The sequence below is a fragment of the Anas acuta genome, chromosome 25 (assembly GCF_963932015.1).
Source record: "Anas acuta chromosome 25, bAnaAcu1.1, whole genome shotgun sequence".
Classification (NCBI taxonomy): Eukaryota; Metazoa; Chordata; class Aves; order Anseriformes; family Anatidae; genus Anas; species Anas acuta.
This window is the reverse complement of record NC_089003.1, coordinates 4,624,437-4,647,571: the sequence shown is the minus strand read 5'-3', so window position 1 is coordinate 4,647,571 and position 23,135 is coordinate 4,624,437. Positions and strand designations below refer to the sequence as shown.

General features: G+C 38.4%; 1 protein-coding gene across 3 annotated transcripts in view; it reads left to right on the top strand.

Annotated features, from left to right (window-relative positions):
- Positions 1-17,395, top strand: part of LOC137844684 (Ig heavy chain Mem5-like) — a 57,523-nt gene extending 40,128 nt beyond the window's left edge. For 2 of the 3 annotated variants that reach the window (XM_068661223.1, XM_068661222.1), the window contains exons 3-7: positions 8,682-8,747; positions 13,779-14,063; positions 14,550-14,612; positions 15,993-16,112; positions 16,728-17,395. In XM_068661223.1, the coding sequence (XP_068517324.1) occupies positions 8,682-8,747; positions 13,779-14,063; positions 14,550-14,612; positions 15,993-16,111 (533 nt within the window). In that variant the 3' untranslated portion in view covers position 16,112; positions 16,728-17,395. The remainder of the gene's footprint in view (positions 1-8,681; positions 8,748-13,778; positions 14,064-14,549; positions 14,613-15,992; positions 16,113-16,727) is intronic. The other variant, XM_068661224.1, reaches the window with a different exon arrangement.
- The last annotated feature ends 5,740 nt before the right edge of the window (positions 17,396-23,135 follow it).

Sequence of the window (23,135 nt, the reverse complement as noted above, 5' to 3'; positions counted from 1 at the left end):
AGCTGCTCAGGGCACCCTACACCACCCTAATCCTGCATCCTACTGCTTCAATGCCCACCCTCAAGTCTCCAACGGGCTCCTCTGACCTATGCAACTCCCTTTTCCAGCCCTGTCCTAGCCTTCCCCAGGGAGCCAGGCTGTAGTACCTGGGAAAAGATGGGGTTGCAGGGGGATAGATTCAGACACTCTGTGGAGTTGGCAGTGTTCCCCTAAAGGTGGTACCAGTCAAAACCATGACACTGTGCCAGGGTTTGGTCCACTTAGGTGTCCTGTAATGTAGCTGAAAAGGTCCTAAGGGGAGTTCTGGGCTCCTGCTAAGCTGGAGTCGTGTTGTTAAGGCAATGTTCTCTGGACTAGATTTACAAGGAGGAGTCTGGAGAAGGTTTCCAGTCACTTTAAGGGAGCAGTGGAATCCTGGAACAGATTCACACCACAGATTCAGAGAGCAAAACAAAGGGATGAGGCAGCATATTACTGTGGTGCAAGACTCATACTGGAGCAGAACTGCATCAGAGTGGAACAAATTTATGATCCAATTTATGACAAGTTATGATCCAATATATACTGGGAAGTTCAGAGGCTGTATGGTGTACTGCAGGTTAACACACTTTGCCTGGGCCTCCTATTTATCATGGCCCAGTTTTTCCTCCACAGCCTAGCTGCAAAGGTACTGGATCATGGAGATTTGGTGGGACAGCTTGCAGAAATACTGTAGGGGATGGATCAAAAGAAGGGGATGCATCAAAAGAAGTGCAGCTAGCAGGTCAAGGGAGGTATTTTTTCCCTTCTGCTGTTGTGAGACCCTGCCTGGAGTACAGTGTTCAGCTCTAGGACCCCCAGCATAAGAAAGACATAGACCTGTTACAGAGGAGAGCCATGAAGATGATGAGATGGTTGAAGCACCTCTCATATGAATAAAGACAGAGAATTGGGGTTGTTCAGCCTGGAGAAGAGAAGGCTCTGGGGAGACCTTTTAGTGGTCTTCCGGTACTTACAGGGGGCCTATGGGAAAGAGGGAGAAGGACTCAGGAAGTGCAATGATAGGACAAGGGGGAATAGCTTTACTCTAAAAGTGAGTAGATTTAAATTAATCTTTAGGACAAAATCTTTTACTATGAGATGATAAAGCACTAGAACAGGTTGCCCAGAGAAGTTGTGGATTCCCACTCTCTGGAATTGTTCAAGACCAGGTTGGATGGGGTTTTGGACAACCTCATGTAGTGGAAGGTGTCTGCCCATGGCAGGGAGGTTGGCAGTAGGTGATCTGTAAGGTCCCTTCCAATCCAAACTATTCTATGACTCCTCATTAGGAAAGAGAGACTGGGAAGGTGAGGAAAGGCAATTGCTCTTTCCATGACAGACTATGTGAAATGCATGGAATTCTGCTTTGGGACACGCAATGAGAGAGCTGATAGCATATGGGTCAGGCTTAGAGAGCAGATCAGCATGACTGATATGATGGGTGGCTATGACAGATCATCTGATCCAGAAGAGGTAGATGAAGCTTTCTGCAGACAACTGGAAGAAGCCTCACGTTCACTGGCCCTGGTCTTCATAGGGGACTTGAACCATGTGAAATATCTGCTGGAAGGAAAGCACAGTAGGGCAAAAGCAATCCAAGCACTTTTCTAGAGCTTACTGATGAAAATATCGTGACAGAATGATAGAGGAGCTGGACCTCCTACTTCATCATGACAAAACAGGAAGTCAAGCAAAGGAGGTTAAAATCATGAGGAAGGAGCTCCTGAACAAACTCAGAAACTGAAAGAAAATGTGCAAGAGGTCGAAGCAGAGGCAGGTGATCTGGGAGGCATTTAGACACCCTGTATGATCATGCAGGATTAGGGTTGGGAAAGCCAAAGCCTATCAGGAGCTGATTGTGGTGAGGCATATGGGGTCATTTATCCCCAGTCTCTACTCTGGTTACCACATTTGGCTCTGTGGAAGAATCATTGTCATGGATTAACCTAAGAGTTATTTAACACGGTAGAGTTCTTGTCAGGCCAGTATCAATTGTCTCTCTAGAACTGATAAATACAGAGAAGATGCTTTTTTATTTCTTCTGTTACCACCTTCCTTTCTTGTAGCTGTCTGCAGCATGGGGACTTTCCCAAGCAAGTATTAAAGATCCAACTTTAAATCACTGTTTTTATCTGTTCATTCCCAAATGAAAGTTGTGACTTACTGTTTGATCTTTTTAAATAACAATTTTCGTAAGATCACCTACACTCAGGAAACAAATAACCAGTAGAATTTCTGCCTTGGAAGATGGTTTGAATATATGGAATGATTATGTCCATAAAAGAACATAATGTCTAATGTATCCTTTAAGAAAGAAGTCAGCTTCTTGACAGCTACACCCCAGAATCACCTCTCCTTCCAATGACAGCCATGGACACAGACTTTTATATATGTGTGACGAAATCAAGTAGATGTTCTGGGAGCTAATCTCAGAGTAAGCTGTTCCCCAAAAAGGGAAATTGGGTTAAAATACAAATGTTTAGTGGCTAAGAATTATTGTGCTTAAAGGGCCAGGATTGTTTTTTTCTCTAAAAATGCTTGTTAGACCTTTTGGCAAGAGCTTAAAGAACTCAACTATTCCCTGTACAAAATATATCTTCATCTGCTTAGGACACTCTTCTGGAGGAAGAGGCACTCCCTTTCTTACTTCTTCTGACACAGAACTGAAGGAGAGGTCTTCAGTATCACTTTGTAGAAGACAAATGGTCTAAACATTCTCTATAGCACCTCACTATCAGTATTGGAATGCCTCCTGCAACTTTTTGGAGGGCATGCACCAGGATGAAGAAAGAAAAAAAAAAAGGCACAACTCAGCTTTTAAACCAAACAAACCTCAGTGCATGGCTTGCAGGAGGCTGTAAAAGACAGGTGTGTTTCTGTGGCTACACAAAGGCCTGGCATGGGAAAGGGCTGTTGTACTATGTCTCAGATTTCAGTGGCAAGAATGCTTCCCTGATATGATTTGGCAGCAAGTGACGGGGGTGGGACGGACACCTGTAGCTAACCAGGCCTGTCACTGGAGATCTTTAGAATTTCTCTTCCCGCAAACAGTTCAAGAGACTGAAAGTATCACATCTGTCAACTCAGCCATTTCCTGGGGAAGGTTGAGGCACGAAGGAGAAACCAATTTGGCACAGTAAAGGAAAGTGTCAATGAACATACACATCTTGACAACAGAAAACATAGCAGCACTGGTATTAAAAATAGTGATTAAAAATGAGAAATACACTTTTGTCTTTAGCAATAACAATAATGCTAATAAACAAATTGAGTAATACAGCATGGAACCAGGCAGATTTTTGGACAGGTTGAAATACTGCTCTTTCCTTTTGTGTCTTAGAAATGGAATTGATTCAGAAACTGCTTCACAGTTGCAGATAGCCATTAAGCCAAATAATCAAAATCAGATATTTTATTTTATTTTATTTTATTTTATTTTATTTTATTTTATTTTATTTTATTTTATTTTATTTTATTTTATTTATTTTAATTTTAATTTTTAAAGACAACTCTAATCATCCATGACTAGATATTACAGACTCTCAAACTCAGCTAAAGTCACATAAAAGTAGTTAAAATGTCCAAAGTATAGACAGTTCAGTAGCCAAGAAATCTATTTCACCATATCAGAGAAAGTGAGAAAAAATGATGCATATAATCATGAAAAAACAACAACAACAACAAAAAAAACACACCTCCAGAAACATTTACATAAATGGCACTCAAACAAGAAATATTATGAATCAAATGCTTCAGTAAACAAACAACTTTAGCATATCCAGGAAAACAGAATCCATTAAAAAAAATCAGTGAAAACAAACTAACTTTTGAAAAAAATGTAAATATGGACTTATTTTTTATTTGACATGACAATAGGCTTTAGAAACATAAATGCTTTAAGGCCAAATAAGACTTGGGAAATGTAGAATGAAACTAAATTGAAAAGAGCAGTCAGGCATTGGAATGGCTTGCCCAGGGAAGTGGTGGCATCGGCGTCCCTGGGGGTGTTCAAGGAAGTGTTGGACATGGTGCTTAGGGACATAGTTCAGTGGGTGACATTGGTAGTAGGGTGATGGTTGGACCAGGTGATCCTGAAGGTCTTTTCCAACCTTAATGATTCCATGATTCTGTGATTAGTAGGACTGGTGCAACAGGTCCCCAGATATTCTTTAAAATGTTTTACCCCAAAGCTCATTATATTTGTTAAAAGATGAACCAGAAATAAGGTCTGTCAAGCTCTAACAACTCAAAAGGAATGACATCATTTATGAGAAGTACGGGCAATATTATAATCAGAGATTAATATTATTCTGCCAAAAAAAAAATGCTTACAGCATTGCTTTTAGAATATAACAATCTCTCTGCAACAGTTTTAGATTATTCAAAAGTCTAATGGTAGAGAGAAAGAGGAAAATAAAATCTATCTATTCAAAGGACACGAAAAAGGAGAACACCTGACTCTAAAAAAAAAAAAAATCCAACAACAAAACAACAGATGTTTTTGTAGAACCGTCTAACACTGTGTTGACTACGTACCACAGTGACTGAAACAGACTGAACTGCTGCACACAAACTGGCTTATTCACTGACTTCTCTCAAATGCAGAAACATGGTGCCCTGCATAGTCTCTTTTTCTTCAGACAACTGTATTCACAAACACAAATTTGATTCCCAGCATGATTCAAAGAGTGAGGAGACATTCTTATACAAGCCTAGTTTCTATAGAAAACCCTGACATTCACACCAGATCTTATATCTTGCATATGATGTGATTTTGGACATCTACCTGTCAGCTCAAGGTGATCAGGTAGGTATAGAACTACTGTATTTTAGGTGTTTCTATTTAATCTCAGCATTGTGTTCTCTTCTTTTTCTTAGATCACATAGCAGGTAAGATTTGTTGACTCTTTTTTTAGTGAAAATAGAGATATTTTTAGCTCTGTATCCAAAAACATACAGAAGCAGAGGCATGAAGAATAGTACAAAAGCAGGAGACTACAAAGGATACTTCCCACTAACAATCTTCCAGCTACCAGACATCAGAGCAAGGACTTTGAAACACATGTGTCTCCAATATATTTACTTGGGAATCCTGAAGATTGGACTCACCTGTAAAGACAGACATAGAAGGCACCAAGTGCCTCAGAATGCTTCAACCTTTTCACTTGCTTTTGTCTCCATTTCCCGTGCTCCAGTCAGCAGTGTGCCCACATTTTCTCTAGTCCTTCTTTGGTTGATGATGTACCTATAGAAACATTTTTGTTACTCTCCATGTGGCTTACCAAAATCAGCTCCAGATGGGCTTTGGTTTTCCCAACCCTAATCCTGCATGATCAGGCAGGGTGTCTTCTATCCTTTGTAGATCACTTGAATCTGCTCCTATCTCTTGCAGATTTCCTTTCTATTTCTGAGTTTGTTCAGGAGTTCCTTGTTCAACATTTTGGCCTCCTGCTACCTTTGCTTGATTTCCTGCTTGCATGAACCATTCTTGAACCTGAAGTGGGTGATCTCTGAAAATCAAGCAACTTTCCTGGACCCCTCCTCTGTCCAGGACCATAACCCATGGGATTCTTCTAAGCAGATCCCCAAGGGTGGCAAATTCTGCTCTTCTGAAGTCTAGGACTGTGATTCTGCTTTTTGCATTTCTCCCTTCTCTCTGAGCTCAAACTCTGCATGATCACTGCAGCCAAGCCTGCCACTGACCTTCACATCTACCACCAATTCTTCCTTGTTTGCAAGGATGAGGTCCAGCTCTATCACCTGTGACATAATATTTTCAACAGTAAGCTCTAGAAAAGTGCTGCAATGTTTGTGTCCTGCTGTGCTTTCCTTCCAGCTGATATTTGGTATGGTTCAAGTCCCCCATGAGGACCATGTGAACGTGAAGCTTCTTCCAGTTGTCTGCAGAAGTCTTCATCTACTTCTTCCAGATCAGATGAACTGTCATAGCCACCCATCATGCTGATCTGCTCTCTAATCCTGACCCATATGCTATCAGCTCTCTCACTGGGTGTCCCAAAGCAGAACTATGCTTTTCAGGTAACATTCAGATGCATTTCAATTCTTGAGTCATATGAAGTATCCTACCATGTCTCCATGATCTCAGTGAGATCATAGCCCTGCAACTACAAGCTGGGATTAAATTTATCTTGTTTTTCTTTTCCTGGGTTTTCATTTATTATTGCCCAGGCACTTCAGAGGGGAACTCAGTCACACATGAAGACTTTATTTTGCACCAGCTTATTGGCAAAGAAGCCAGCTATTGTACAGCTTTTACTCAGCTTATTGGCAAAGAAACTTTTGGCCCATTTAGTCAGGTGGATCCCATCTCTTTCACATAGTCCTCAGTCCAATGGGTCTGATGGTCATAGAAACAAAGTCCCTGCTGCCACCAACTCTCAGCCAGCAGGATCCACCCATTCCTCCTTCTCACTTCCTTCCTCCTCACCAATAGGATGAAATAGAAACCCCTGTGTCCTTGACCATCACCTTTCAAGCCATGTAGTCATGCTGGCTACTTTCCAGGACTCCTGGCAGTTTCATTAGTACTCACATGAAAGATCAGCAGGGGTTAATAGTCTATATGTCTTATAAGTTTTGACAGTGTCCCAGATTTGAGGCCTTAAAAGTAGTAAACCTCGCTAGATGACAGGTCAGTTTGTCAGATGGGGGCTTACATCCTCTGGAGCGGGGAGCCTCCCACTACTAACACTCACCACTTTTTCTGCTGCTCCTGTGTGATCCATGGCCTATGAGCACATACACCTCATTTCACAGAGTTCTACCTTCTTGTTTACTGTGAGAGTACTCAATCTATTCTGTAGTTGCAAATCTTCAGGTGGAGCAAGAGCATTCCTCCTAGTGACAGAAATCACAATTCCCAGCCTTCATCATCACAGGAGTCTCCTTTTCCCAAAATGATGGACACAGACAACCTGCTTCTCCTCTGTTAGAAACTGGGAGTTGGGCTCTTCAAACTACAGGGTTCCTGTTTTCATCTCATTTGGCCTCCTCACAAAACTCCTCTTTTGGTGACACAGATCTTCATCAACAACACATATTCTACAGGTTAGAAGATCACGGCATCTTTCTTTGGTCTTAACAGCTGCAATGTCAGCATCTTTCCACAATGGAGGGTGTTTCAAGGATCATTCTACAAGCTTCCCGTATGTAAGATGCCACCTCCATTTCTGTCAGAGGAAATATAAATAAGTTGCATTTCTTTAAGCCCTTGGAAGCATCATGGAAGATGGTGAGTTGCAGTCTCCATCATTACATGTTGTTAAATCCTCAGTTTACCTCACAGTAAGAAAGCTTTGTATTTCAAACACTGCTCTTATATCTTTTTCTGTGATGAAAGAACATGCACACAGATCTTTGTGTGTACCAAGGGGTTACTATGTTGGTTAAGTATTACTTTGTCTGTTATCTCATGTTTATTAAACTTGTATTTTTGCATTACAAGACGGCTGTAGAAGGGACTTTTTTTTTTTTTACTGTAACATCTTGGACAATAGTGAAAAGGCATTTAATCACCACACCTCTGATTCCTAAATGAGCCAAAGAGCCACATGATTTTAAATCAGCCCAGAACAGACAGGTACATTCACACATAGTGTATGTTCCTCTGCTTATACTCTGTACAATTTTCTAGGTCTAGATAGTGCTAATGGTGCATGGCTTGATCCTCCTGAAGACTTTGATCAAGCTGCTATAAACAACTTACTCTTTGACAGCCACTTCTATGGGTACAGTATCTCTACCTAACAAAGAACAATAATTTTCTCTACTTTCTCATCTTACCTAAAAAAAAGGATTAAGACTTCCTAAGGCACCAAATGACCCCCAGACACCACCTCTAAGTGACAATATCAAGCACATTTGTCACCCTGCTGAGCAATGAAATCAAATTCAAGATGTAAAAGTAGACACCGTTCTGCAACCTAGAAGAATTTTCCAAAATGCTTTGAAATAGTACTAAAGATACCATGTTTATCTTTTTCCCCTGCTTTCTCACAAGCTTAACTCCACGAGACTTTTCAGAAGAGTTATGTAATCCCAAAGTTGCCACTTTAAATTTTACCTTCTTTATCTTATTCTAGACTCTTTCTTGAAAGCCATACCATATTTCTTCATGTGGTATGTTAGTACAGAAACCACTCAAGAAGTCATGTGACTGCCAGTATAATCCAAAATTCTGCGTAGACAAAAGAGGCAGTTTTTGTAATGAAATATATCACAGTGTTTTGGGGTTGGAGTACCACAATGATATAAACAATATAGGGCCCTGTACAAAAACTGAAAGATGGAAAAATGGCTATGTGTTTTTGAAAGAAAATTACATAAATGCCTGAAATATGTCAGGAGACAAATCCAATGTTCTTTTCATATTTTCATTTATCCTGGAAAAATAAATCTCACAGAGTTGCCAAAACATGGAAGAAAAGGAGAACTTGGGATTTCTGTACTTGATCAAGCTATTTGAAGTCATTGAACTACTCAATTATTGTTTGCTCCCTTCCAGGTTCAGAAGAAAGCATTGATTAAAACACCCTCATGGAATTTTATACATGGATCATTAGGATAAGTATATGGCTTTTATTCTCCTTTTTTAAACCAACTTATAGATACAGCAAGGAAAGAGTTATTTATTGGACTAGGTATTAACAGTGTGATAACAGATAAGCTTGTCTTTGGAAGTGGAACCACTCTCACAGTCGAACCAAGTAAGTACCATTATTTTAAATCTAAAAATTGTGTTAAAGGGATCCAGTGGTTTGCGTTCACTGTAAGAATTTTCTGCTGTAATAATCCTGGAGTATAGTCTCTCTTGCCAGGCTTTCAAACTGAGTTCTCATCTTGTATCTGCTTAGGAAGGCTTCACAGGAACAACTAGGTTACCTCTGTATATCACCATCAATCCATGATTCCCAAACACCTGGTGTGCATTAATTACTTAAGTTTAACATGTCATAATTCCCAGTCTGGATTGCATTCTGAGGATAAGTATCTTATCCTCATTAGTGCTTCAGTGGATTTTCACTGCTTCATTTTGAGCAGGTATGCATAACAGTAAATAACTGACAGTGGAGACAAGAGTTCGAGAAAAGTCCCTAGCTCTCTAGTATGAAAAGTTTTTTTTTTTTTTTCCCCATAGTCACCACATTCACAGTGCTACCAGGTAAGTAATTCCATTAACAGAGAAGAAAGGAGGTTAAATAACCTTGGGTAAATTTTCAGAGCTGCCTCACATCCAAGACCACATGGAATGAATAAGATTTGGCTATTCAGGCTTTGCAAATGCATGTAGGGGGGCGGAGGGAGGAAGATAGGGATCATAACAAGCCATAGTTCTTCCTGACTTTAACTTTATTTGGAGTTTTATCATGTACAATAAAGATAGATGTCACCCCAGGCTTCTCTGCGGCAATGTGAATGCTAGGGCACCAGGGGAATTTGATCTCTGTTATCCTAAACATCCAGGTGCATACCTTAAAACTTGTTACGATGCTTTCAGAGGTCGGCGTGGCTTTAAAATTCTGCAAAAATGTCCTGTGTCATTTTGTATCCCTAAAGAGTCTAGCTCTCTTTCTCGAAGGAGGTCATGAGGCTCTCTTAGGTGCTGTCTAATATCTATCCAGGTCAGGAGGATATCTTGCTATGGAATAAATGCCTGTTTAGGAACAATTAGATCCCACCTCAATTGCAAAGGAATAATGCCATGCAAATGTATTACTCTGAAGAAAGGTCTGTTCTTTCCAAACAAAAAATCCTCAGCTGTAAATGTAGAACCAGAAGACACTTTCAGATTTCATTATTCTATCATCAGCCTACATGTATTTAACTTTGCATTTGTCAACAAAAGAGGTAAAACATTCCACAGAGTATTTGGCAGGAAAAAAAAACAACCAGCAAAGCACAGACTGGCAGGTAGAAGTCTGAACAATGATAGTCTTTTTTCAGACATACACAGAAATGCTAATATGACAATCTTGTCTCTGATGTAAAGGTTATATACGTGTCTTTTTAAAAAAGTTTAGCCAAATTCCTGTGACCTCCCATTATCAGCAAGTGCTGTGTAATTGCCCTTGTTTTCTAGAAAAAAGGACAAAAATTGTTCTCTTGAGCATTCAGTTAAGGTCAGATAAGGGTTTTGGTTTTGGTTTTGTTTATTCTAGATAAAACTTTAACTAAGAAAACTAAGGCCTCTAACATTATCTTAACATTGTAAGATTAAAGAAAAAAAAAAGAACTATGACTTTTTGTACTAATAAAAAGGCTCTTCCAGACTGTAATATAAAAATCTCTCCTCAGACCAAGTAAAGTAGGAATTCATGGATGTATTTTCAGCTAAAGCAAAATAATGGGACTCAGTTGAGACTGCTGGAGTTTGATATTAAAATAATTCTTCTTTATTAATGATCATTGCACAGTGAACGTTTGTTCTTGCTGAGGATATGACCCAGTCAGTTATGCCAGAGGAGCAGTTTCCTGGCATACTGGTGGTCGTTTAGAAATATTGGAGATCAGAAAGCATGAAAAGCCTTTAAAGATCTCTGATAAGGGAGAGAAGGTATGAGGGGGAAGCACAGAGCTAACAGTAGCTGGCAAAAACATTTCACAACACCTGGAAGGGAAATGCATGTGGGATGAATAACAAAAGGAGCCTTTTTTGATTTACCCATTGTAATTGTGTGTTACTGCTCCTCTTATCTTCGGGAAGGGGACTCAACTGACCGTGGAGCCAAGTAGGTATTCTTTACTCATGAGCCTTTTCTGAGTTGTTCTTGTTTGGATTTTAACATTGTTACTCTTCTTCTTCCTCCTAAAATTAAAGCAGTATTTATCCCATGTGTTAGTATTCTTTACATGCTCCTTTGATATGCAATTAGACAGTTTAAGTGTAAAAACATCCTTATTCATAGAAGTTCCCAAAGAATTTTAACTCCACAAGAGCAATTCCATGCTGAATTTGTTTGGGACCTAGTATCTACTCACTTATGCACTTCAATAAGCTTTGCATAGTCATTATTAGGTTTTACAGCCATGCTTGGACAGTTTGAAGGGAACTAAAACTCCTGTGGAGGTTGACGTTTAAGTTCCTAAGAATTTCTATTCTGTCAGAGTTAGAAAGGCAGAACTAGGGGCAAAAGGATAATGTTATGCAAAAACATTAAAAGGAGTCTTAGGCAATGTTTCTGTACTAATTTGATCTTCCTCAATGGTTCGGAGATTGTGTTAAACTGAATAGGTAAAAGGAATTAAATGAAGATTTCAGTCCTCTTTGGAATCTGTTTTCTCTAGATGTTGACAAGGATGGAGTTATGCCTATTTTCATTGGTAGAACCAACTCATGAAGTTAAGGTAGAATAATGCATGGCTTGCACCTCAGTTCTTCAGTACTGGGACATGAATAGTAGAGAAAGACAGTAAAATCGGAGTACCTGCTCAAGAACTTGCAAAGATACCTTGTGAAGAACAAAATGTGAAGAGCCAAAATGTTAGACTTGAGGAAAGCAGAATACAACACAGTTGCCATGCAAAATACAAAGCCTAATAGACCTCTCTTTAGCAAAGACAGCCATCAGGATGCACTTGTCAAATTGGACTTACTCTATTCTAAATATGTATATATATATTAATGCCTGATAGCCTTGGATAAGCTGAGCTCTTTTTTTTCAAGGAGGCATAGTAGATGAATCCCTTCAGTTTCATGTTTTTATTATAATTCATGTTAGAATCATAAAATCATAGAATCATGGAGAAGAGAAGACTGGGAGGGGGCTGATCAATGTATACAAATATCTGAAAGGAGGGTACCTAGGGGATGGGGTCAGACTCTTTTCAGTGGTGCCCAGTCACAAGACAAGAGGCAATGGGCACAAACTGAAACACATGAAGTTCTAGATGAATATGAGAGAACATTACTGTAAGGGTGACAGAGCGCTGGAACAGGTTGCCCAGAGAGGTTGTGGAGTCTCCTTCCTTGGAGATATTCAAAACCTGCTTGGATGCAACCCTGTGCAACGTGCCCTAGTTGACCCTGCTTGGCAGGGGGTTGAACCAGATGATCTCTGGAGGTCCCTTTCAACCATTCTGTGATTCTGTGATTTCATCTGGAAAAGATCTCTTAAGATCATATAGTCTAACCTTTAACCTAGCACTGCCAAGCCAAGTCCATATTGCCAATCTTGTCCTGACATTAGTTTGTGGAGTAACCCTAGTTGCTCTGTGTATAACCTGAAGGCAAATATAGTTTAAAAATCATTATGATAATTGGCACCAAATAATTTTGAGAGACAATCTCTTTCCTGAAAAAAACTTCCACTTCAAGTTCAAGCAATCTAACTTCCTTACTTTTATGTCTTATAAGAATTTCCCAGAGAAGGCTGCTGCTGTGTCATTGAAAATCATGTTTTTGCAGTTGTTAAGTCTTTGGCTTTCATATTTTGTTGCTCAGAATTAAGAATTTAGCTGCTAAAATATTTCAAAGCTAAAAAGAAAAAAAAAAAAAAAAAAAGCTTTTGAAAGTTTCAGAGCAATTCTGAAAGGTACAGGAGAGGGCTAGGATGTCAAATCATGTGAACATTTGTCAGCACCTTTTAGGTTCTTTCAAAACTCCACTTCTAGGGCATATACATGTATTTTGTATCTTGATGTTTGCTAATATCTTAATCCTAAAGAGCTACCACTGAAGGTTAGTACACTATTGTAAGTAAGATTTTAAGAAGATTTGTCCATAGGCATCAAGTTTATAGGCATCAAGATGTTCTGCTCAAACCATTTTATTATGCTAATTTTGCATTATACTTCTAACTGTTCCTGAAGCTGTGGGACTAACAATATAGCACAGTGCACAGATGAGAAAGGTCACACTTTCTGAAACATGTACAGAAGGTTTTCTTGAACCAAGTACCAGTCATAATATCTTTCCAGTGTCTCTAGACTGGATTGGAATGATTTACACCTGTACAATGTCTAGTGGGGAAAATCTCTTTCACAATTTAAATTGCTTGACCTTATCACAAATTCTTGGAAATTCAGAGACTTCTGATTACTTGTCTCCTAATTTGCCACCTTAGAGGCACATAACCTTCCTGTATCTGAGCATTTGTTAATGAAAAGATCAATCTTGTTCTCCACTCCAGCAACAGCACTTCATTTCTGCAAGTAATGCTCCTCATTGGAGTAACCTTGCACGATGGTGACGTAACAAACTGACTTCTCTCTTTGCCTTACCACTCTTGTTATGGTTAGACCTTTTAGACACATCAGAAGACTTTGGGGAGGTGAGAATGAGTAAAGGAAAAAGAGTTACTCCCTTATGTCTCAGGGGTATACAGGACTGTCCTTGATAGATGTGTTATTTTTAGTAACTAATTTGTTGATTAAGCAGAATAATTTGTCTATTGGACCTGCATCCTTCAAAGTTCTCTTCTCATTTTCTGGTGCCTTACAAACTGAAGAATTCGCATGCAGGCATGAGTTCTAGCAAAAGGAAGCTTAGGATCCCACGGAATTAAAGCTTCTATGGAAAACCTACCCGTATATATTCTTTCTGTATTTTATCTGTTCTTTTGGAATAAGCAGAAAGACAATAAAGACAGTTAGTCAGTCATTGTTAATTCCAGGAATTAGTCAATGGAGGAGTGCACATGAATTGCAGGTAGCTTAGCTCTCAGGCAAGATTTCAATAAAATCAAATCATGCCCAAACAACACTTTTTTTTTTTTTTTTTTTTTTTTTTTTTTAAACAGGCAATCAGAAAGAATCTGACCCAGAAGTTGTTCTGATAAAATCCAAGGCACTTGAAGAAGGTGGCAGTACTGGGAAAGCAGCTTGTTTGGCAAGGAATTTCTATCCAAAGAATATCATCTTGGACATGTCAACAGCTGAAGTCATATACGAACAGTCTACACCCATTGTGACATCAGAGGGGACATACAATACTATTAAAGTGGTGAATGTGGCAGAAAACTCAGAGGTATCCTGCACGGCCAAGTTCAAGAACAAAAATTTTGCAGCCAATGCAACGTCATCAGGTACAAATTTGTGGTACAACTGCAACTTATTTCTGGAGGCAGTGTCTTCCAAGACTTGCTATTTCTTTTTTTTTTTTTTGAAAAAAAAAAAGACACTTTTTTTTTTAATTTTTAAATTTATATTAACTTATGATTAAATACTTCAACATATAGCGGAAACTTTCTAGAACACAGTTTAGAATAGCTTTTCTAAAACCAACAAAAAGTAAAAATTTTTTTTTTTTGTTAAATAACTTTTTACATTTTTGCATTGCTTTTCCCATTATGCAGCTCGTTCAAAAAAAGTAAAAACAAAGCAAGTCAAAAACTTATTTTGTCCAACTGTACTGAGATTTGTTTTCCTCAAATAAATATTAGTGACCTGCCTGCTTAGCCTCAGACTGTATCACTCACCTGATTCTGTGGGAAAAGTAATATGAACACTGTCTTTAATCCTTCTTACAAGTCAGATTTTGTTTATGCTGTCTTTTCTTTATCATGCTATAGAAAAGGTGGTGGAAGAACCAATAACAGCAAGTGTTTGCAACACCACAGACATCTCTTCAGAAGGTTAGTTAACTAAAGGGATTATAAAGTTATGTTACTATGTTGGGGATAAAAGCATGGAAATGTATTTTCTCAGGGACAGAGAAATCAGAATACCATGTATTCATTGTATTAATTAAACATAACCTATTAATTAAACATAACCATTGTATTAATTAAACATAACCTCTGGGTAACTATTTTAGTAAAAGACAATTTTTGTTATAGTTACAAAGTATCAGGAGGGAAAAAAACAGTGGTCAATGGCTCTATGTCCAGGTGGAGGCCAGTGATGAGCGGTGTTCCTCATGAGTGTGTCTTGGGACTTGTGCTATTTAACATCTTCATCAATGACATAGATGATAGTATTGAGTGCATCCTCAGCAAGTTTGCAGATGACACCAAGCTTTGTGGAATGGTTCATACAACAGAAGGAAGAGATTCCATCCAAAGGGACTTGGACAAGCTTGAGAAGTGGGCCCATGATAACCTAATGAGGTTTAACAAGTCCAAGTGCAAGGTGCTGCACCTGGGCCAGTGCAATCCCAGACAGGAGTACAGACTGGGAGAAGAAGTCACTGAGAGCAGCCCTGAGGAGAGAGACTTAAGGGTTCTGGTGGATGAAAGGTTCAACATGAGCCAGCAGTGCGCGCTTGCAGCCCAGAAGGCTAACTGCATCCTGGGCTGTATCACAAGAGGAGTGGCCAGCAGGTCGAGGGAGGTGATTGCCACCCTCTACTTTGCCCTCATGAGTACCTGGAGTACGTATCCAGTTCTGGGGCCCCCAGCATTAAGGAAGATGTAGACTTGTAGAGCAAGTCCAGAGGAGGGCCACAAATATGATCAGAGGGCTGGAGCACCTCTCCTACGAAGAAAGGCTAAGAGAGATGAGGATGTTTAGTCTGCAGAAGAGAAGGCTCTGGGGTGACCTTATTGTGACCTTTCAGTATTTAAAGGGGTCTTTATTATATAGATAATGATAGGACAGGGGGGAATGGTCTCATCTAAATCTATCCTCTTAGTTTTAGACATTAGGTGGAAGTTCTTCACTGTAAGAGTAGTGAGGCACTGGAAAAAGTTGCCAAGAGAAGTTGTGGATGCCCCATCCCTGTAGGTGTTCAAGACCAGGCTGGATGTGGCCTTGGCCAACCTGATCTAGCACGTGGGTTGGGGTTTTATGATCTTTAAGGTCCCTTCCAATACAAACCATTCTATGATTCTATGAAAATCCAATATTGACAGATACTCTCCGCCTTTGTTGTTGCCATGTTTCTCTGTCATCTTTTCTTTTACAGCCATTTCTCTCCTTGACACTATTGTCTGTGTTTTTTTTTTCACTTTCCACCAATGTCATGACATCCCACTCTAGATCATGATCTCTCCTATCTTTTCTCTCTCACTAAGGAGATATCAAAACAGAGAAAACAAACATGCTGTCCATGGCTGTGTTGGGTTTAAGAGTCCTGCTGGCAAAAAGTATTGCCTTCAATACACTCATGAGCATCAAGTTGTTTCTTTTCTGAGGTAAGGAAATACATTGTTTCATCTGCAGAAAAATTGGAAGTACGTGCCAGTAATGACTACTTGTCTTTGTGTACTTCTCAAACCCCACAAGGAGTGACATCTGTTCATCTACTCCTGTTTCCATTAATAAATGCTGTAGGTTTATGGAAACAAGCAAACAACAAACAAACAAGCAAACAACAACAACAAAACCAACCAACCAAAAAAACACAGCCTTTTCATGAATCCATAGCTCAGTTCTAGGTTGCTGGTCCCCAGATTTACTTTGCAGCAAGCTTGCTTTGACAGAACATCTCAGGTTTTATCAGAAATGCTTAAGAAATATCTTAATGACTGTTTCATCTGGCAGAACATGAGGGCTAGAGAAAAATCAAGATGAATAAGGAATCAAAAGCCAGGCTTCCAAAACACAGTCATGTGAAGAGGTAGCAGGAAAGAGGAGGAGGGAGAATTTTTAAATTAATATAACCAAAAGTCTCACAAAAGACTATCCAGATTAAGCTTTGTAAATCTACCTATCTTGATCTAACAGTAATCACACAACGGCACATTTCATTAAATATAATGGCACCTATATGCATTAAAAATAATTTAAAACATACTCTTCTTTGTCAGGCAAAGAGGTATCAAGGCAGAAGAAAGCTGAGAAACAGCAGGAGAGAGCAGCTACCAGCAGTACAATTTGAAGAGATGATGTTAAATCTGTTGACAACAACCATCTAGAACACAGCACAGCACCATCTCCTTAAGACATTTCAGAGTGTGGACTCCTGCCTGGATAGTTTATGTAATTTTTAGAGTTGTAATTGCTTTTGCTATTTCTTGTTTTCTGTGAGCAGAGGAAAGTATTTTTCCTCATCTGTCAGCTAAGTAGAAATTGATCCTTCCACTTTTCTATCCTTTGCATGGAAGCATCCAACATACTTTGATAGTTCTGAAAAAAAAAATTGAAACCTCACTATCGATATATGAACTTTTAAAAATACCTTTTTACAGCAATGTTGCATTATTCTGTAGAACTGATATTTTACTTCTGAGAGGCACAGTGGATGTCATTTATATATATATATTTTAAGATATCTTTAATAACCATAATTTTCTAGTATAGATGAGAAGAGCTGCATTGGATCCGAAGGGGTGCACTTCAACCAGATGATGTTCAACTGTAGTAACATTTTTATTTACATTTCTTTATTTAATTTTTATCTTTTCTGCAAAGTGTATGACATCTGCATTTTATATCACTGTAGCGATTATCAAAATAAAATTTTATTACACCAAAATGCTGTGGTTTGTGCTTGCTTTTTCATCTGAATTTGTAATAGAGATTGCTGAAATCCAGTTCTAATGACCAGTGAGATTAGAAATGCATTGTTCATAACCTAGATTTACTGTTGACCGAATTTGTCTTTTCTAGGGCTTGCACAGGGAAGTGGAGGGGCTCCTTGACTCATTAAAGAGATACAGAAGGGGACATGAATCTTAGATTTAGGGGATTTGAAGGACATTTTGTCTTTCAGATCACTTTAAAGAGAACTCAGCATGATATTTTGGATCACAGCAGAGAGACATATGCCTAAGGAAAAATCAATGAAGAAGCAGGTTGATAGGAGCATGAGGAAGAAAAATATAGGTATCAGAAGAGATGAGAACATGTTTCTTTTTTTCCCACTCATTAATACTAGGAAGGGACCAACAGGAAATAACGTATGATGGTTTGATGGAGTGATACAGTTTCTACAGCAACTTGATTATTAGTCAAAAAGACCCACAACACACACATTCCCCAACTCATCTTACTCTCAGAAGCAACGGGCAGGATGCTGTGGTTAACACCTATGACTAACTTGCAAGATGCAAGGCAAACTCCCCCTCGTTTCGAAAAACAAGTTAACCACATCCTGAAGGGAAAATGACATTTTTCAGATACTGCCTGAGTTACTGCTAGCTTCAAGACAGACTCTACAAAAAGTGCATAAGAAAGTCCATTTAATTAACCCTTGTCAGGTTAATTGCAAACCCCTAGATGAAGACTCTCACCCTACCCAGAAGATGAGTGAAGTTTGCACAGTAAATCCAAAAACAGTAATTTAAAAAAATTATTTTAAAATCCATTCCACCCCCATAATGTAAAATAGAAACACTTGCTTGTTCATATTTTTATCCTGATTTTCTGATGATACCCTCAACTTTTTTGTGTTGCACTCCACATCATACATTTTCCCAATCTCTCAGGCAAGGATATGACTGGGAATACTGTTTCTGGTTCTCTGTGCAGATCAAGGAATGTCATTTTTCTGGGTTGTCTTTGGTTGTGTCTGAGAACTTTGACTGAATGAAAATCTTGTAGCAGTGCACAAGCAAAGAACGGGATCTACAGATGTCTAACTACTGAGTGACATAGTACTCATTCATACAGAAATATATCAGCTGGATATATTGGATATATCAGCTTGATATATAATAGTGACATCAGTCACTATTGTTTTAAATACATATTCATAAAGTTACAGGACACCAGAACCCTCATTTCCATCATGAAGACATACATGACCTGTGTGACACTTCTGTAGTCAGTTATCTCATATTTCTCTGCACCACTGGCACAGTGTTGATCAGAGGGGAACACTTATCCCCTCACTATTCTTCCAAAATATCAGTTGCCCAAGAACCTATTATCTAGGTCTCGGTCAAATGGAGAGAAACTTCCGTCTTTGAGATCAATTTTGACAGAATCTTCAGCTCTGTGAATTGTGAGGTGGAAGTACTTGTCCCTCAGACTTTTACCACAGTCTATCACTCAACCACTGTGACTACAGTTAGCTTTCATTGGAGTAATCTAGACTAGTGACCAGGCCTATAACTCCCCTGAGACTGCTTTTCAGGTCAGACTACATGAAATAAGAGGACTGTGTCACAGCTGTCCAGTATGATGTTTCTGAGACATGGTTCCAAGGGTGGATATTGAAGACAATCAGAGGCAACCCAGCTACCCTACTGTAGTAAAACCTGGTGCAACCTGTTTTTCTCATTTCCTCTGGAGAGAAAAAAATAAAAAATGTTGGCCTTCTTCTGGAAGGAAGGGATTAGCTTCCTTTGGGAAGAAGTAGACTGTGATGCCTTACATTAACTGGGGACAAAAGAGAAAAAGGGAAAAAACTGCTTAAAATGCTATAATTCCTTTAACTACTTTAACTGTTTTATCTGCCCTTGAGGAAAAGAGAGGTATCTGTACCCAATGAAGATTTCTGGCACCAGCCATTGTATAGAGAAGAAAGATAATGGGAAAAGCAATACCTTATTATAACACACAATACAGGTGGAAGAAGCAGATATATATGCAGACACACAATTCCTCTTCAGCTCTTAAACTTCTATGAATCTACTTCTAGGTAGATTATTCTGGATCTTTTATCAGGACCATGTCCCCTCTCAGAAGCTGTCTAGGTCTAGTTATGGTATGGGATATCCCTTTGGCCAGTTTGGGTCAGCTGTCATGTCTGTGTCTTGTGCAGCTTCTTGTGCATTCCTTATCTCCTTGCTGGCTGGGTGGTACCAGAAGCAGAAAATTCCTTGACTACATGCAAGCATTGCACAGCAATAATTAAAGCATTGGTGTGCTATCACCACTATTTTCAAAAATAAATAATAAAAAATAAAATCCAAAACAGCATCATACAAGCCTCTATGAAGAAAATTAATTCTATTCCAGCCCAAGCCATGACAATGTGCATATGGGAAAACATGTTCAGCCCAGGTTAAGGCTAGTAGCTATTCAGAGTTATAAATGATCATATGGACAGCACAGAAAATGGTGCAAAAATTGCGAGTAATGATGTGGTTTGACCTTTCCCTTCTCTCCATCTGACTACACAGGTTTTGTCTAATGGAGTATTATTCAAACATGAATCAGGCCTGGGTATATGAAATTGCTCCCAACACTACTGCTGGTTTAGAATAAGTACAACCTCCAGAGAGCCATTCACCCAAAATGAAAGCTTGCTCTTAAGACTCTCCAATGTTCTCTGTCTACCCAGTGTTAAAGCCTGGAAATAGTATCTTCCTACTTATGCAAATGCATTTATTCAAGATAGAGAATCTGTGGTCTTCCCTCTTTCTTTCTTTGATTGACATTAATGCTCATGGCTATTTGCAATGGTGCATTAGTCCCCATTCTCACCTCAGGCACTAAAGATCTCACATATAGGTCTGGGTAATGCTAAGTCACACAGCAAAGGTACCTATGTCACCGAGCTAGGGAATTTTCCTCTTTGTAGGTAAAGGTCATGCACGTTTCAGGCTAGGGATCTTAGTGGCTTGCAGTGTGTATTTCCTCACCTCTTCTGAGCTATTGTGGTTTTTGTTTTGTTTTATTTAAAGTTTTTGATTCACATCCTTTCTCCTTTTAACATGGACTTAAGAAAATGGAAGGTGTTCATTCAGTTATACCAAACAACAGTGTGTCCATAATAAGTAAAGCTATAGCTGAAGTATGCTATAAGTTCTAGACGTTCATTGTGGTGAAAATGGCATAGGGCATGGCTTCCTAGGTAAGTTTGAAAGTAGCTGTGATTTTCTTCCTTGGGAAATATTCCGTTAATAAAATAAAATAAAATAAAATAAAATAAAATAAAATAAAATAAAATAAAATAAAATAAAATAAAATAAAATAAAATAAAATAAAATAAAATAAAAAGAATAAAATACCATAATATAAAATAAAAAAAAACACCAAAGCAATGAAAACTAATAAGGCAAGCCCTTTGCTAGTGAACTTTTACACAATTCATTTGAAATGATTGCTCAGAAGTGTTTTCTCTTCTTCTCTGCTACATGTCAGCAAGGGATTTTTTTCTTCCATTTTCTGTCATTAATTGCATTGCTCTATGAAACTTTCTGCTTGCCACCCACAGACCAAATTGGAGCCTTTTTCTCTAGAAAAAGGGAAGAAAAAAAATGATGTTCATGCTCTGTTTTCTTCTTATCCAAAGCAAGCTGTTTACCTGCATTTCTCCTTCTCTCTCACTCTTAACAGTACCAAGAGACAGAATGACACTTTTAGAAAAGAGATGAAGTTGCAGCATAGAAAGCTGCATCAAAACAAATTGTTATATCTGCAAAGGCTACAGAGACTCATATCTACAAATGTTAACTTTTTTCCTCGTCTATCACAGAAGAAAAATGTTTCACCTTTGTATATAGAAATAGTTCTAACACATTATTCATGCCTCTCTAAACTACTTAGGAATTGTTTCCCTCCACTGACTGTAGTCTGGCAAACAGTTGGGTTACAGCTAGAAGAAACACACCAGAAGAATCCTGCTCTGCATGACAACTCATGACACCAAAGGGAAATATGTTTTTGTGAGTTCAATCTGGAGAGAAGGATGCTCATGTCTGTGCTCAGTGCAAGATTATTGTTAATTTAATGGATGCAATAATTCTAGAAAAAAAAAAAAAGATGCAAAGGGCTTTCAGTCTCTCTCAAAATAATGATTTGATTGCTCATTAAATTAGATAGTCAGACAGCATCAGAAGTCAGAGGTTCAAACTCAGATAAAAAAAACAAAAAACAAAAAACAAAAAACAAAAAACAAACAACAGAAAATGTAAAGTATACTGTCTAACACCTGTATGTCCTTTCTTGCTGAGCATGTCAAAATGATGATAGCTCTCTCCTGTGTTAGGGGACAATAAATGCACCCTAAATAAATATATTTCCAAATGACCAAATGGGACAGTGTCATGTACAGCTAGAAAACCTGAATAGCAATGAGAATGTTTTGCATTTTCTCTCATATTTCTAGTTATATGTGGGGAGAAGGGTGTTTACACCTCCACTCTGTACATTTCTCATTGCTACAGGAATGTATGGCAACCCCCTATGCAAGGTGCTTTAGATGTCTCCTAGGTTTCATCTTGTTACACAACTCAAAAGATGGTAAAGCTTCATAGTCAGCAAGGCTCTTGGAGCACAAGAAAGGACTCCCAGTCTGATTTCTTTTGTGCCTTGGCTTTCTTAGAGCTAGCAAAAATGTCACAGAAAGGGAGAAGTTCAGGGACAACATCAACATATTTGTACTCAGGCTGCAGAGAAACACACTTAGATCGACCTCAAACAATGCATGGAACTTTGTAACTTGCAGTAAGCTGCTTCAACACAAATATTTACTCCAGTCATATGAAAAAAAAAAAAAAAAAAAAAAGAAGAAGAAATGCCTATTTGAACCCCTTTCGAGCACACAACTCAGTGCCATGAACAAGCCTCAGTCTTACCTTTGCAGAAAATCTTGTTTGTTTGTTTGCTTTGCGTATGATGTCCCACTGTCATTTTTTCACACTAGATAGGGCTAGAGTGGGTCTTAAAGCAGGTCTTTAAGCTGCTTACATGCACAGCATTTCAGCCTGAATTGGAGTTTCTTTGTTTCTTTCAGTAATTTAGTAATTTCTTGTTAAAAGAGAGGAAAGATTTTTTTTTTTTTTCCAACTGCAAAACCCAACAGTATATAAGAGCTATGTGATTACTGTTGTATGTGCTTGTATTCTCCTATTCTCCTGTGCAGGAGGAGTTGCTTTTGGAATATAGACTATACATATATTTTAAAGGGTTCTCAAAGAAAAATACAGCATATATCTAGGATTTTTAACTTGTTAAAAGTAAATAAAATGCATGAGAATGAGGCAAAAAAATCCCAAATGACTTTTTTGAGGGAGTGGGTTGAATTCCACCAGTCTATCCTTTTTCATTTGGACTTTGAAATTGAGATGGTAAAGCTATTTTTATTTCACTTTTTGACATATTTTATAGATATTTTAAGTGTTTACAGATACAGAGAATATAAGCTAATTGTTCTTTTGCTATCATTTTAAATAATACAAAACTGCATAAAACTGAAAAACATTAAATTACTTTTCTACAACTAAATCTTTATGTTGTCTTATATAGCATTTAAAAATGTTATAGAAAGAACCCTGGATTCTGCTGGTAATAATCTGTCCTGTATGATCTGAAATATTAAGAAG